General features: G+C 59.3%; 1 protein-coding gene across 1 annotated transcript in view; it reads right to left on the reverse strand.

Moving 5' to 3' along the window:
• Positions 1–847: 847 nt before the first annotated feature.
• LSG1 (large 60S subunit nuclear export GTPase 1) overlaps positions 848–12,365 on the reverse strand; it is a 12,535-nt gene continuing 1,017 nt past the window's right edge. Inside the window, exons 4-14 of the mRNA XM_027848790.1 lie at positions 12,175–12,261; positions 11,718–11,804; positions 8,856–8,916; positions 7,885–8,061; positions 6,127–6,486; positions 4,632–4,733; positions 4,403–4,546; positions 4,030–4,153; positions 3,428–3,507; positions 2,586–2,756; positions 848–2,175 (exon numbers count right to left, since the gene is read on the reverse strand). Of these exons, the coding sequence (XP_027704591.1) occupies positions 1,999–2,175; positions 2,586–2,756; positions 3,428–3,507; positions 4,030–4,153; positions 4,403–4,546; positions 4,632–4,733; positions 6,127–6,486; positions 7,885–8,061; positions 8,856–8,916; positions 11,718–11,804; positions 12,175–12,261 (1,570 nt within the window). The 3' untranslated portion in view covers positions 848–1,998. The remainder of the gene's footprint in view (positions 2,176–2,585; positions 2,757–3,427; positions 3,508–4,029; positions 4,154–4,402; positions 4,547–4,631; positions 4,734–6,126; positions 6,487–7,884; positions 8,062–8,855; positions 8,917–11,717; positions 11,805–12,174; positions 12,262–12,365) is intronic.

The following is a 12,365-nucleotide window of genomic DNA, read 5'->3' on the forward strand; positions in this document are numbered from 1 at the left end:
AGCTTCCCAGCCTGGGCCTCATCAGCATCCTGGTCCAGAGGAGCGGCTGTCTTGGCCCCCGCAGCCCCACGACTAAGAAATCCTTGCTGACTGACCCTGGAAAAGGGTCTCATCTCTCCTTCCTGCAGTCACCACCTCGGCTGGGCCTCCATCACCTTGCTCATTCCGTCTCTCGACCGACCGCGTTGGTGCCAAACCAATCGCCCTGAAAGCACTCGTTCCTAGGAGCGACCCCTAGCGGCAGGTTCACAGGATCCACCTCACAGAACCCGGGCTCAGGACCCAACTCTGCTCCCTATGGGCCTTGGAGTGATTAGCACTGGCCTCTCCAGGCCTCAGTTTCCTCGATGATACAGATTCTGGGCTGAAGAGCCATGAGAGGTCACCCGGCCCCTCATTTTACAGAGCCCTAGAGGCAGGTGACTGAGAGGAACTCATTTAGAAAGGTCTGTGGTGAGATCTGGACCTGGGTTTTCCCGATTCCAAGTCCAGAGCCTTATCCCCAGCGAGACATTCTCTGGGCACTCCCTAAGTGCTTGTCACTTCCCCTCCCCTGTAAGAGGGGCCTGGGTTGGATGCTTTCCAAGGCTTCTTTCCAGTCAAGCGCAGGCTCAGAAACCCGTCACCACCACTAGCACCAAGGCCAGACTCGTGGCTTTCTGAGCCCCCCAAAGCTTCCCAGTGTCCCTGTGCACCCTTCCACTTCTGGCCACTCTCCCACCATCCTTTGCTCTCTGATCGGCTCCTTTCCTGTGAAGAGCAGGGCAACTACTACACTGAGGGGCCTTGAAAATACCACCTGCCAGGAGTAGATGAAGCAGCCCCCAACCCCCTCTGAGCAGTAAGCTAGAAGGCATAGCGTGTGCTTTATTGAGAATTGATTAGGTAAGGCCTACCATGGGGCAAGGCACCAGGGGTAGAGATGGCCAAGGCAGTCCTGGTCCTCGGGAAGGCACTGTCCACAGGCCCAAAGAGCAGGTCAGAAAAGGCCCACATGGCAGGCAGCTCCCTGCCTGAGCCTCGGAGGAGGCAGAGGTGAGGGCAAGGAGTGGGAGAGAGTCTCCGGTAACTGAGGAAGGTCAGAATCAGAAGGGGAAAGGTGTGAGAGGTGCTGGGGGGGGGAATGGGTCAGGAGCCTAAGGTGGCAGGAGGCTGGTGCCCCGGGTTCAGCCCGAGATGCCCCCGGGCAGAGAGGGAGGATGGTATACACTTCTGCCACCATGCAGAGGAGCCAGAGCTGGGGGCGGGGATGGGGTGGGAGGAGATGGACGCTACGGCCACAAAGGAGACCGAGAAGGGGCGACTGGGCTGCAGAATCACTTTACAGACGAAGAAACACAACTCAGGAAGCTGGCCACCATCGATATCATGTCACCTGTCCCTTCCTGGGCCCTCTGGACCCCAGTGAGGAAGACAGAGCCCGGGAGGGATGGGGGCGACAGGCTGTGCTGGGCAGAGGTGGAGCCCCGGGCACAATGGCTGCATCGGACCCGAGATCCAGTCCTGCTTCTGCTGGGAACTCTGCCCAAAAGGATCAGACTTTATCGCAGGATGCTTCCAGGGCCGACCGCTGGCCAAACTGAGAGGCCTCTCCACGAGCGACCGTCCTCCCTCAGGGCTCAGGCTGCACGATGGGGGCAGAGGGATCCCCAAGCTTAGAGCTCTTCGATGCCACTGCCGAGTGGGGAGTGTGGACGTGGCCCTGGGACCTTGGCAAGCCCTTAACCTGGACCTGCCCCGGCCCTGTTTCAATACAGGTTTCCAAAACCATTCCTCTGGCTCCCAGAGGTAGAGAATGTGCCTGCGTGTGCACAGCTATCCATCTCACCCACCCTCATCATCCATCCACTTGCCCCCGCCCCTCATCGCAGGGTCACTGGCGCAGACCGCTCATCTGGGCCCTGGAGGTCAGCGCCCCCTCGCCCCGCGGGCCAGGAGGGAGAGCACGGGGACAGCCTCGGTCCGTCACTCCTTCTGGCAGCCGGGTCAGGCTCGAGGTCACGCGTCCAAGTGCCTGGTGACCCTGCGGACTTTCTCCTTTTTGTTCCGGTTGCCGTGTTTCTTCCAGGGCTTCCCAGGGACTCCACTGTGGCCGGCAGCAGGAGGTCCCGGGGCCCAGCCCGGCCTGTGGCCCATCACGGCCTGCACGCCCCTGGTCAGTGCCCTCACGTTCTCCTGGGGAACACGAAGCCATGCCTGAGACGCTGGGGTAGTGGGTTTGTGGGCACTGCTATGGGGCCCACGGGGCACTCATGGACGTGGACCGGGCGAAGAGCCCATCCTGGAGCGACTTCTCACGTTTTCTGAAAAAACTGCCTTGTTTCTCAAGGACAAAACCGCGAGCTCCCAACTGTTCCCCCCTCCTCCCAGCCCTGGCCTGTGCCCCGCACACGCCTAAGTCGTCCTGGTCCTAGCTTTGCAGCCAACATCACTGACTCCACATTTTCTCCCGAGCCCCCGCCCCCAGCACACGGCCGGCCTCAGTTTCACAGCACACACTCAAACCCCAGACAGAGGCCTCACCCCGCCCCGGCACCCACAGCGCTCAGCGTGTGCACTGCCAGGAGGCCCACTTGCAATCTTACCTGGTGAAAAAATGCTCGGTCGACCACATTCTCAATCTGCTTGGCCTTGTGGCAGCTCTGCCGTGGCGGCTGCGCCTCTGGCTTCCCTCCGCCGTGCCTCAGTTTCTCATGCTGCGGCTGAAAGTCCCTAGCCTCGATACCAGGAGGAGGGTGGCAATACAGCAGCTTACCCTGGAATGACAGTCAGGGCTGGCTCTGGGCTGGCGGGTGCCCCAAAGAGGGGCACGCCCTGTGCCTGGCACCTCTGGGCCCCGGGAGCAGAGGAGGTGGCGCAGCTAGCCGAGTGTCAGAGAACCAGCCCCCGACCCAGGCCAAAGAGCAGAGTTGCCTCTGGTCACTGTGGGAAGGGTCAGCGGAGGAAGCCGAGACCCAAATGTCCATCACAGGCATTCCTCTGAAGGAAGGGGAAGAGACTGAAGGCCAGTCAGCCCAGGCCCTCCCTCGCAAACCCAGGGCCCAGGGGGACTTCCCACTATCTCATGTGATTATGGCAGACCTCAAATTCTAAAGAAGCGCAGCCCAAGGCCAGTGAAATCAACTGCCCTGCCCGGCCACCAAGCGGCGGCTTTGGGACACGCTGGCCCTGGCCAGACTAAACTACCGACCCACCCCAGGCTCACCCTGCCCTGCCTCACGGCCCCCAGGGCTCAGAGCATGCCTCTCTCTTTTAGGTCATGATTCCTGGCCTGACCATCCCAGGAGCAGCTGGGAGTAGTGCCCCTCGTGCCCAGCTCTGCGGGTGACAAAGGGGAGGTCAGCACGGCCTCCTGGGCACCCTAGATCCTCGGGCAGGCAGGCAGGCAGCCCTAGGAGAGGTATGAGCAAGAGGAGCCCACACTTACCCTGACGTAGTCCTTCAGGATGTACCGGGCAGCTCGGGGCTGGTCAGGCTGTCCGTGGGCAGTCATAAACCCTCTCATACCTGAGAAAGACCCAAAGGGATTAGAAGCCAGGGCCCAGGTCCCCGGTCCCCACTGTTCTCTGAGCATCAAGCACCAGGACAGCCCTGGCAGGGGCACAGACAGCAGCCCGCTCCCCACACAGAGAGCTGCCCATGGTGTACCACGCCCCTGAGGGGAGGCCCCCAAGTCCAGGCGCTGTTTCTAAACAGAGCCTGAATGCTGAAGGCGAGGGGCCTGGCACAGGACATGAGTTAGTCCCAGACTCCTATTTCCGTTTCCTATCAAGAGCTGACTTTAACTTTCATAGAGAAAACCCGACAAAGAAGTCAGAGACTGAAAGATCCTCAAAGGGGTTGAGAAACGTGCAGCGTCCCCATCAAACTCTCCGTTACTAGGCCCTTTGGCACTCTTCTCGCAAATGACCTGGCCAAAGTCAGGACTGGAACCCAGGCCCTGGGGGTCCAAAGCCAGCTCTGATCGGCTCCTTTGGCAGCCACGCCCTCCCGCACTCACGCACGTGTACGCACACCCAGAGAACTCACTTCCGTAAGCCGTCAGCAGCTCTTCGGAGGTGGGCTGCCGATTTTGGTCTTCATCTTCTCGGGGCCGTATGATGTGAATCCCATAGGTGGCTTCTAGGACCCGTCTTGGGATGTTCTGGCAAATGTAAGTTTGTAAAGGAAGAGAACTAGATCTCTGTGCCTGTCTTGGGCCCTTGGGCCCCTACCTTGTCATACACGGGAAACCCCATGCTAGGCCCCGGGGGAAGATCCCCCACAATGCTGATGGAGCGTCCCGAAAGCTGCCGTTCCCCTCGCTGCCCTGCAGCCTCAAGGGCCCGGTGTCAGCGGCCCAACAGGACTCGCCCCCGTCTAATACCTGAATTCCCCAACAATTCCCCCCAAGAAAGGATATGAAAGAAATGGGGGGCACGTGGTCTCTCATTTGGTCGATGGGCAGAATCCCACAGCAGATCATCTCAGCCTTGGTAGAGACGAAGGACGGCATCACCAGGCCGGGGCAGTCACACAGACACAGGCCGGGCTCCACATAGAGGGTCTGAAAGAGGAGCTCGAGGTTTGCCTGGCTCTCGAGCAGGAGAGGGTGGGGTGAAGGGCCTGCGGTCAGGGCCCACAGTGAGTACCTGGAAGTGTTTGGTGTGCCCGGGTGTGGCCGACACAGACACCTTCTTGTCCCCAAAGATGGTGTTGATCGTCGAGCTCTTTCCAACGTTGGGGTAGCCGACCTGGAGAGAGGAGCGATCCAAGATGGGAGACGATCGTGCCCTGCGGCCCAGCACAGACCCTCGGCCTTTCCGGGCCCCCGTCGCAAGGCCTGGCCCCTGGGGGCGCCATGCTTGACCATGACCAACGTGCACACAGGAGTTTTGTGGGAGCCCGAGCTGTCAGTGCTTCTGTACATCCACAGCCCTACGCCTGGCATCCATGGGCCGGCTAAACAACAGGTAGGATGTGGGCAACCATGCCAGCTGGAAGACCCACCTCTCTATGGGGGGACATGCTCGTCCTCCACAACACACCACTCCCAAACTCGCCTTCCAGCCCCATTCTACACGGACTTCCTTCACGCATTCCTTGATGGGGTCAGCCTGGCCTCCCCACCCCGACCCCTCACCCGTGGCACAGGCAGTACTCATGCCTGGACTGAGCTCGCTCCCTCCCTCACCTCTGGTACTAAGAATCCCTTGAAACATCACCCCTTCTACACAAAACCCTTCCGGATGCCCCCAGCTCTTAGTAGCTGTACCCCTCACAAATACTGTGGATTTTACTTTGGGGGTACACATATATTTTGTAAGCCCGTGTATACACAGGTTGCCTCCTCAATAGAATGTGAGCTCTCTGAGGGCAGGAATAGTCTCACTCTGGTCTGTGCATTGTCAGGGCCTGGCACAGGGTGGGTGCTAATGTACTCTGGCTGATGGCCTGGTGATGCCATCCCACCCACCTCCAGAAGACGACCAGGGGCCCATTCATGCCCCCTCTGGAATGCCCTGCCTGGGGCATCCTTCACTCTCGTCCCATTGGTTTGGGAAGACTTTTCTAACTGACCAACTCTCAGGAGTAGAGAGTTACCGTGAGGTCAGGTCGAACAGTCAGGATACTGGATTTGAATTCCATTCCAGGGACTCGCTGCTGGTAGGACGGGGATGGGCAAGTTGGAGAATGCAGGACCCCAGGGCCCAGATTTAGAGTGTAGCCACTGAGCCTGCCTCCCTACCCTTCATTGGAAAAACAAGGGAAACTGAGGCACAAGTCCAGGGACTTGCCCAGGGTCACACAGCCATATCTGAGGTGGGATTCAAGCCCAGGTCTTCTTGGCTCCCAGGCTGGCCCTCCAGACAAGCTGTTGGGAGGGAAGCACTTGGCAAATCCTCAGCTAGAAAGAAGGGCTGCCCTAACATCCAGGAGCCACCCAGGAGCCAGACTGCGGGCATTTGGAAGGGAGAAAGGGGTTGGTCAATGAGCAGCCCTTTACACAGCCATGTGCCCAAGACCCACATCCAGCAGGACCCCCTAAAAAAGACTTCCCTTTCCCTGGCGGCCACTGAAGGTCCCAGCTTTCCCTAGAATTCCCTTCTGGTGACAGGCTCATCCCGCCAACAACCGGCCACTCACCAGCCCCACAGTGAGCTGCCCCTCCTTGACCTTCTTCCCAGAATGCATCGCTCTGAAGAGGTCCAGCAGCTCCTCCTTTTCCACCAGGTGGCTGTCATTCTGCACGCGGGCATCCCCAGCCAGGGGCCGTGGCTCCTGCTCCAGGCTGCCCCCGGCCCCGTTCTCCCGGCAGCAGGGCTCTGCTTCGTGGCCGCCGCCGCCGTCATCCTCAGAGCACGTCTGCCACTGGTCATCATCCTCCAGACAATCCTCGTACTCGCTGTCACTGTCCTCACTGGGGAGCCGCTCACCACCCCCCTGCTCATCCTCAGCCTCATCTTCCCACTCTTCGGCCTCCTCTGAACTCTCAGCTTCTTGCTCCTAGTCAAATGAAGAAACCCAGAGAAGCTGAAAAAAGGGTTATGCACCACAGCCTTCACATGAATCCTCTAGACAAAGGAAAAGAAAAGTCCCAGGACCATGGAGAGGAGGGGATTAAGAAGACAACGTGCTCTTAAGCTGAGACAGACAAAACTCTTCTCCTGCTGAAGGCAGGCCGCACTCCCTCAATTACTGCCACCAGCAAACGACCGTAGCAAGGGAGCCGGGCGCTGGCTGTGAAACCACCATGGGGTATTCAAACACATCACCCCGAGGCAGAGAAGGCCCAAGTTAACCCTAATTTAGAAACCTGCTCGTTGTTCTGGGCACCTGGTCAGAGGCTGACCAAGCCTGGGCACTGCTGCGGGTGTTTGTGACAGGGAAGGGTCTGAGCCCTGGGCTTGGGGAAAGGGACCTTCTGGAATTCCAGGGAAAGTGTTTCAGAAAGCTCAGAGAGAGATCAAGAAAGGTAAAAGGAAGCTGTGCTCTCAACGAGGCCTCCAAGATGCTGAGGAATACAGCTGAGTCCCAGCTGTGCACAAGCCTGAGGAGAAACAGAAGGGACGAGAGAGGGAAGCCGTGGGCCAGAGCTGAGGAGCTGAGCTCAACATGCCCGTCAGGAGAAAGGATGCCAGGCCTGAGAGCTGGCCCCAAAGACCCAGGGCTGTGCGGCTCAGTGTCCAGGAGTTGTGGGCCGTGGCAGCCAAACCCTCCTTCCTGTCCCCACACACCCTCCTTTCTGCCCCAGACACACTCTGTCTGGGGCAGAACTTTCCTGGAACCCACTGCTCAGATCTGGGAGATGGACCCCAAAGTGTCCTGAAGGACCAGAGAGCAGCCTGGGAAACTGCCTCTACCCTAATGTTCTGTGGGAGAAAATGGGGAAATTCAGCCGGGAGAAGATTAGGGGGTGGGGGGACATGGAAGGGGAAGGCTTGGGAGTGGAACCCTAGTGGGGAGTGGCCAGAACAAGGTGAAAAGCAGAGGGGGAGAGAGCGTGTGCGTGTGCGTGTCAGAGGCTGCATTTGAACTCAGGTCCTCCTGACTCAGGGCTGGTGCTCCATCCACAGTGCCAACTAGCTGCCCCCATCTTGCAAAATATTTCTTTGCTTTAAAAGAGAACTCAAGAGCCCCTGGCCGAAGATGGCCAGGCCACTGCCTTTAGCTACAGCCCTCATAAAGGTGCTGACTGCTGTTGATGGCCACCGCGAGGTCATTTCCCAACTTCCCACGTCGCCTCCCCCTTCACCGCAAAGAATCACGGCCATTCTCGGTTTCTTTGGGGGCACAGCGGGTGGGGCTGGCGCCTTCTCTCTGCCGTGGGGGCCCTAAGCTGACACAGAAGCAGCCGCCCCTGCTTGTGTCCTTCCCTGACAGCGCGGAGAGGCGCTCGGTCACCTTTGATCTCGCGCTCAGCCGGTCACCTTCCGCCAGAGCGGACCAGAAAATCACTTTCACGTTTTCTTGCTCAAAGAATCTGGCCCACGCTCCTCGCTGCTCCTCAGTCAACAGGTCTGCCTTGTTGATCAAAATCACATTTTCCTTATCTCCGCTGATTTCTTTCACATAACGTTCCTAGGAAAACAAAGCTCATTTGGAGGAAGCAAAGACAGGGAGGTGCCTTCGCTGAGGACTCCCAGGGGACGAGATGAACGCAGACCCCACACACACATCACCACGACCATCACTGCCACCACCTCCTCCTCCTCTTCCCTGGGGAGGCTCAGGGGCAGTGACCCTCCAAGGAGCACAGAGTGCGGGCCCATCTCACAGGGAAGGAGACAGGTCCAGGCGACCCCTGCAGGCGGGAGCAGGCCCTGCCTTCAGAGCCGGCCACACACGACCACCAGAGCTCCATTTATCAAAGCCTTAAAAGGCTCTGTGCCCAATGAGGCCCTAAACGAGAGCCCAGGAGTGATGGGCAGCTGCCAACCAACCAAGAGGAAGGAGCCAGGACCCCGTGAGCCTTCCGGAGTGGCCGCAGCTCACAGCACTCTGGGTGAAGCTGTGAGACCCGAATCCACGCCCCAACCTGATCTCTTTACTAGGGCTCCTCCCACAGATCCATCCCCTCGTGCTCCTTCTGGGGCAATGAGAGGCAGGTGTCAGGGAGATAAACAGCCCAGGTCACTCTGGATCAAACAGCGTTGTGATAGGCTAGATGAAAGGCCTCGTGCCCATGGGCAGCGCTCCTCCCAAGTGAGCCCACCTGCCTAATGCTGGTCCCGCCTTGACCCACCCGAGCCTGGGCAAAGGAAACGGTCTCAGGGCTAGGCCCAGGATGCCATTCATCACTGGGAATTCTGCTGGACAATCAAGAAGGGCCCCCAGTCCCCGGCAGAGTGAGCTCTCTGCCCAGCCACACTCACCAAGTCCTCACATCGAAAGAGGAGGGGATTACGGGCATCTACTATCTGCACAACGACATCACTGAGGAATAAACAGAAAGATAGCGACTGCTGGGGCCAGGCCACCCAACCTCCCATAAAGGGACACGAGATGAGAGGCAGCCGACGACACTGGGGCCCACTATCAGAGTGTGAGGCTGCCCTGAGACTTCTGGGACCACTGACCTTGGAGCCCTGAGCCCGCCCCACTGTGTGGGTTCACAACCTGCTTTACACACCCCTTACACCCTTACAACTTGTGAGGTTTACAACCTGCTTTACACACCCCTTTCATCTGGCGCGATCCCTGAGAGGACCCCCCCCCTCCCCGGGAGCTTATAGGAAGTTTCCCATTTAAAACAAACACCACCAAAGTAAGAAAGGAAGTGACCAGAAGCGACCGCCGCACAGGAGAGGCGCTTTGTATCAAACGTCCCTGACGAAGGCGTGCCAGCCAGCCGAGGGCCACGCCAGCTAACAGGCCAGAGGACCAGGGCCATTCCCCAGCTGGGAGGCGGCCACACACTGTGGCGGAGCCATTTCTCAGTCGGGTGTGACTCTCTGTGGCCCCACTTGGGGTTTTCTTGGCAGAGATTACTAGAGGGGTTTGCCATTTCCTTCTCTGCTGATTTTACAGGTGAGGAAACTGAGGCAGACAGGATGAAGTGCCTTGTGCAGGATCACATGGCTTGGAAGCGTCTGAGACCAAATTTGAACTCGGGTCCTCCTGACCCCAGGCGTGGCACTCTGTGTACCATGGCACCCCCTGAATGCCCCCCCTCCCCCCAGGAGACCAACAATCCTCGGAAAAATTTCAAAGGGTTTTAACAGCCCAGTGGAAGAAGGAGTGATAGGAGAAATGCAAATTTCCCCCCAAAAGATGGGACTGGAGGGAAAGGCAGGCCTTGGAGGTGCCCTGAGTCCACTCTGGGCAGAGCCTGAAGAGGTCAAGGCTGAAATGAAGGGCCCCAGACGCGCCGAGCACTTGGAGCAGGAGCTGGCCAGCATGGGGGCCCGCTGAGTGGGGGACGGCCCACACGGGCAGTGCTCACACCAACGGCCACGAATCCTGCGCTATCCTTTGAGAGGCAGGGCCTGCGGGGGCGGAGCTCCGCACGTGCCTCCTTCTGGTTCCGGTTCATTCTCTGGGAGAGGGAAGGATGCACTGGGGAACAGAGGTGATATGTTTCAGGCCTTCTTCCCCCATGACCCCCACAGCCACACGACAGCCTTTGAAGGGAAGGGTCCAGGCCCCACTGCATCCAACTACTGACTGTTTACACTGGAGGAAAGCGAGCCCCACAGACGCTAAGTGATGGCCGCCAGGAGGAAGCCCAGAAGGCAGTACAGGCCCCACCGATTCCATGAGGGTGTCACGGAGGGAGGGGACAATCAGGGGCTCCTCTGAGCCCTTTGTTTCCGAGGCGTGAGGCCCCCCAGTCACCACGGGGGCCAGAATCGGGCTTTCCTTTCTCCACCAGCCTTCCACCTGCACCTCGTCTGGATCTGGCACCATTTTCACCCCGGAGAGGCTCTCAGGAGGCCCAGAGACGATGATCACCCAAGGTCATGCAGCATTTGAACCCAGGTCCTTGGAATTCCTTCCAATCCAGGGTGCCCTCCTCTGCCTCCCTTCAAGAGGTCGCTAAGTTTCCCTCTGGGTGGCGGCCTGCGGCTGGGCTCTAGGCACGATGATGCTGTGGAGTCGAGCCTTTCCTCCTCCCTCTACTGTCCGCCACATAAAGACTGACCTCGAAGCCCAGGAGACAAAACTCTCTGATGCCGTCCGTCACAAAGACCCCTGAGAAGGGGCCTGAGGCTTCGGCTGTCCAGCCTCCCCAGGGTCCAGGGCCTGGGGATGAACAGCGCATCACACGAATTCCGACACGGTGGCGGAGAGGCCAGGGGTCTGGTCATCGAACAGAAGTCGGCTGCAGAGGCATCCTGCCATCACAGCCCTTCCACGCTTCACAAACCCGCTCCTGGACTTGAAATGCCCCCCAATCACTACTGAAAATCAGGGCAAGGACGTGGAGAGAGCAGGGGCTGCCACTGCAGGTGATCAAGCGGTCAGTCAACAAGCATTTATTAAGTGCCAGGCCCTGGGCTAAGGCCAAGCACAGAAAAACCAAACAAAACCACAAAAAAGCCCCTGCTCTCAGTTAGCTTACATTCAAATGGGGGAGAAGGATGTGGAAAGGACTGGGCACACACGGGACACACACAGAACAGAAGAAAGGAAGGGGAGGGTGGGGGAGAGGGGACAACCTTCTAGGTGGGAGACACAGACGTACAAAGGCATGGAGGTGGGAAATGAGCACCACATGCCAGGACGGCCAAGTGTGGCCAGAGAAGCGAGGCATGAGAGGACCGCCAAGGTCATGTTGCAGAGGCCCCCGGCAGTTTTCAGGGTCCACCAATGGGGATCATAGACGGACACCAGGCTTCTCCAAGGTGGTTAAGTAATCAAACACAAATGTCCACTTGCTATGGGTGGCCAAGTTGGGGCCAGGGACACCAAGTCAGAAAATGAAGTCACCCCTCCCCACCCTTTGGGGGAGACAACCCGCCGCGAGTCACCCAAAGCCATCCTCAGCAGCACAGGAAGCCCCAGCGCCGGGGACCCTCCCTCCACTCCAGCTCTGGGGCCTGTGACCCACACTTCCTCACGACCACGCGCTCAACCCGCCGAGCACGAGACTGAGCCGCCATCTTTCGGGCCACCTGAACGCGGGCCGTTCTAGGTGTGGGGCTCCAGGACGTGCTCCCTGACTCGTCTTCTCCCCTCTGCCTGCGCCAGCCCGAACCTGACTCTGGGACTCCGCCACGGGGCGCCCGACTCACCTTCTCTCGATGACTCTCCAGAGCTGCCGCCAGAAGTCCAAGTTTCTTTCAAACGGCGTCAAAATCAGGTTCTGCTCCTCTTCCAGCCTGGCTTTAAAAGAAAAAGCTGACCACCAGGCGCCCCACGTGGCGGAAGGGCCCCCCAGGCCTGCAGATGATGGAGGAGCTCACTCGGCGGGGTTCCGTGTGGTCAACATCCCCGCCTCCAGCCCCACACGGGGCGGTGAGCCCCAGACCCAGGCCTTGGGATGCACAGAAAAGCCCAGGAGAGCCTGTGGCCTCCTTTGAACCTGCGTCTTCTGGGGGCTCCACGGGCATCTTGAGGCTGCGGTTTAAAAAGCAGCTTCTGGATTTATGGGGGGGCGGTGTGCTCAGACAACCCAGAGGACCCTGGGCTGCACCGGCAGCCCCCTCAAGCCACCCCAGAAAGAGGACGGCAGGAAGGCAAGGCACTCACCGCACCAGCCCGCGCCTCCACTCCAGGAAGTTCTCTCTCTCGGCCTGCTGGAGCCCCTCGGCGCTGGTGCCCTCGTCCCATGGGGGTCTGTGAGAATGCCAGAGGGTGGGGGAGCCCCAGGAGGTGGGCAGTGAGGGATGGGCGCCCCGTGGGGGTGGGGCAGTGAGGGGTGGGCGCCCCCGTGGGGGGGG

The sequence above is a fragment of the Vombatus ursinus genome, unplaced genomic scaffold (genome assembly GCF_900497805.2).
Source record: "Vombatus ursinus unplaced genomic scaffold, bare-nosed wombat genome assembly UNPS02006874.1, whole genome shotgun sequence".
Taxonomy (NCBI): domain Eukaryota; kingdom Metazoa; phylum Chordata; class Mammalia; order Diprotodontia; family Vombatidae; genus Vombatus; species Vombatus ursinus.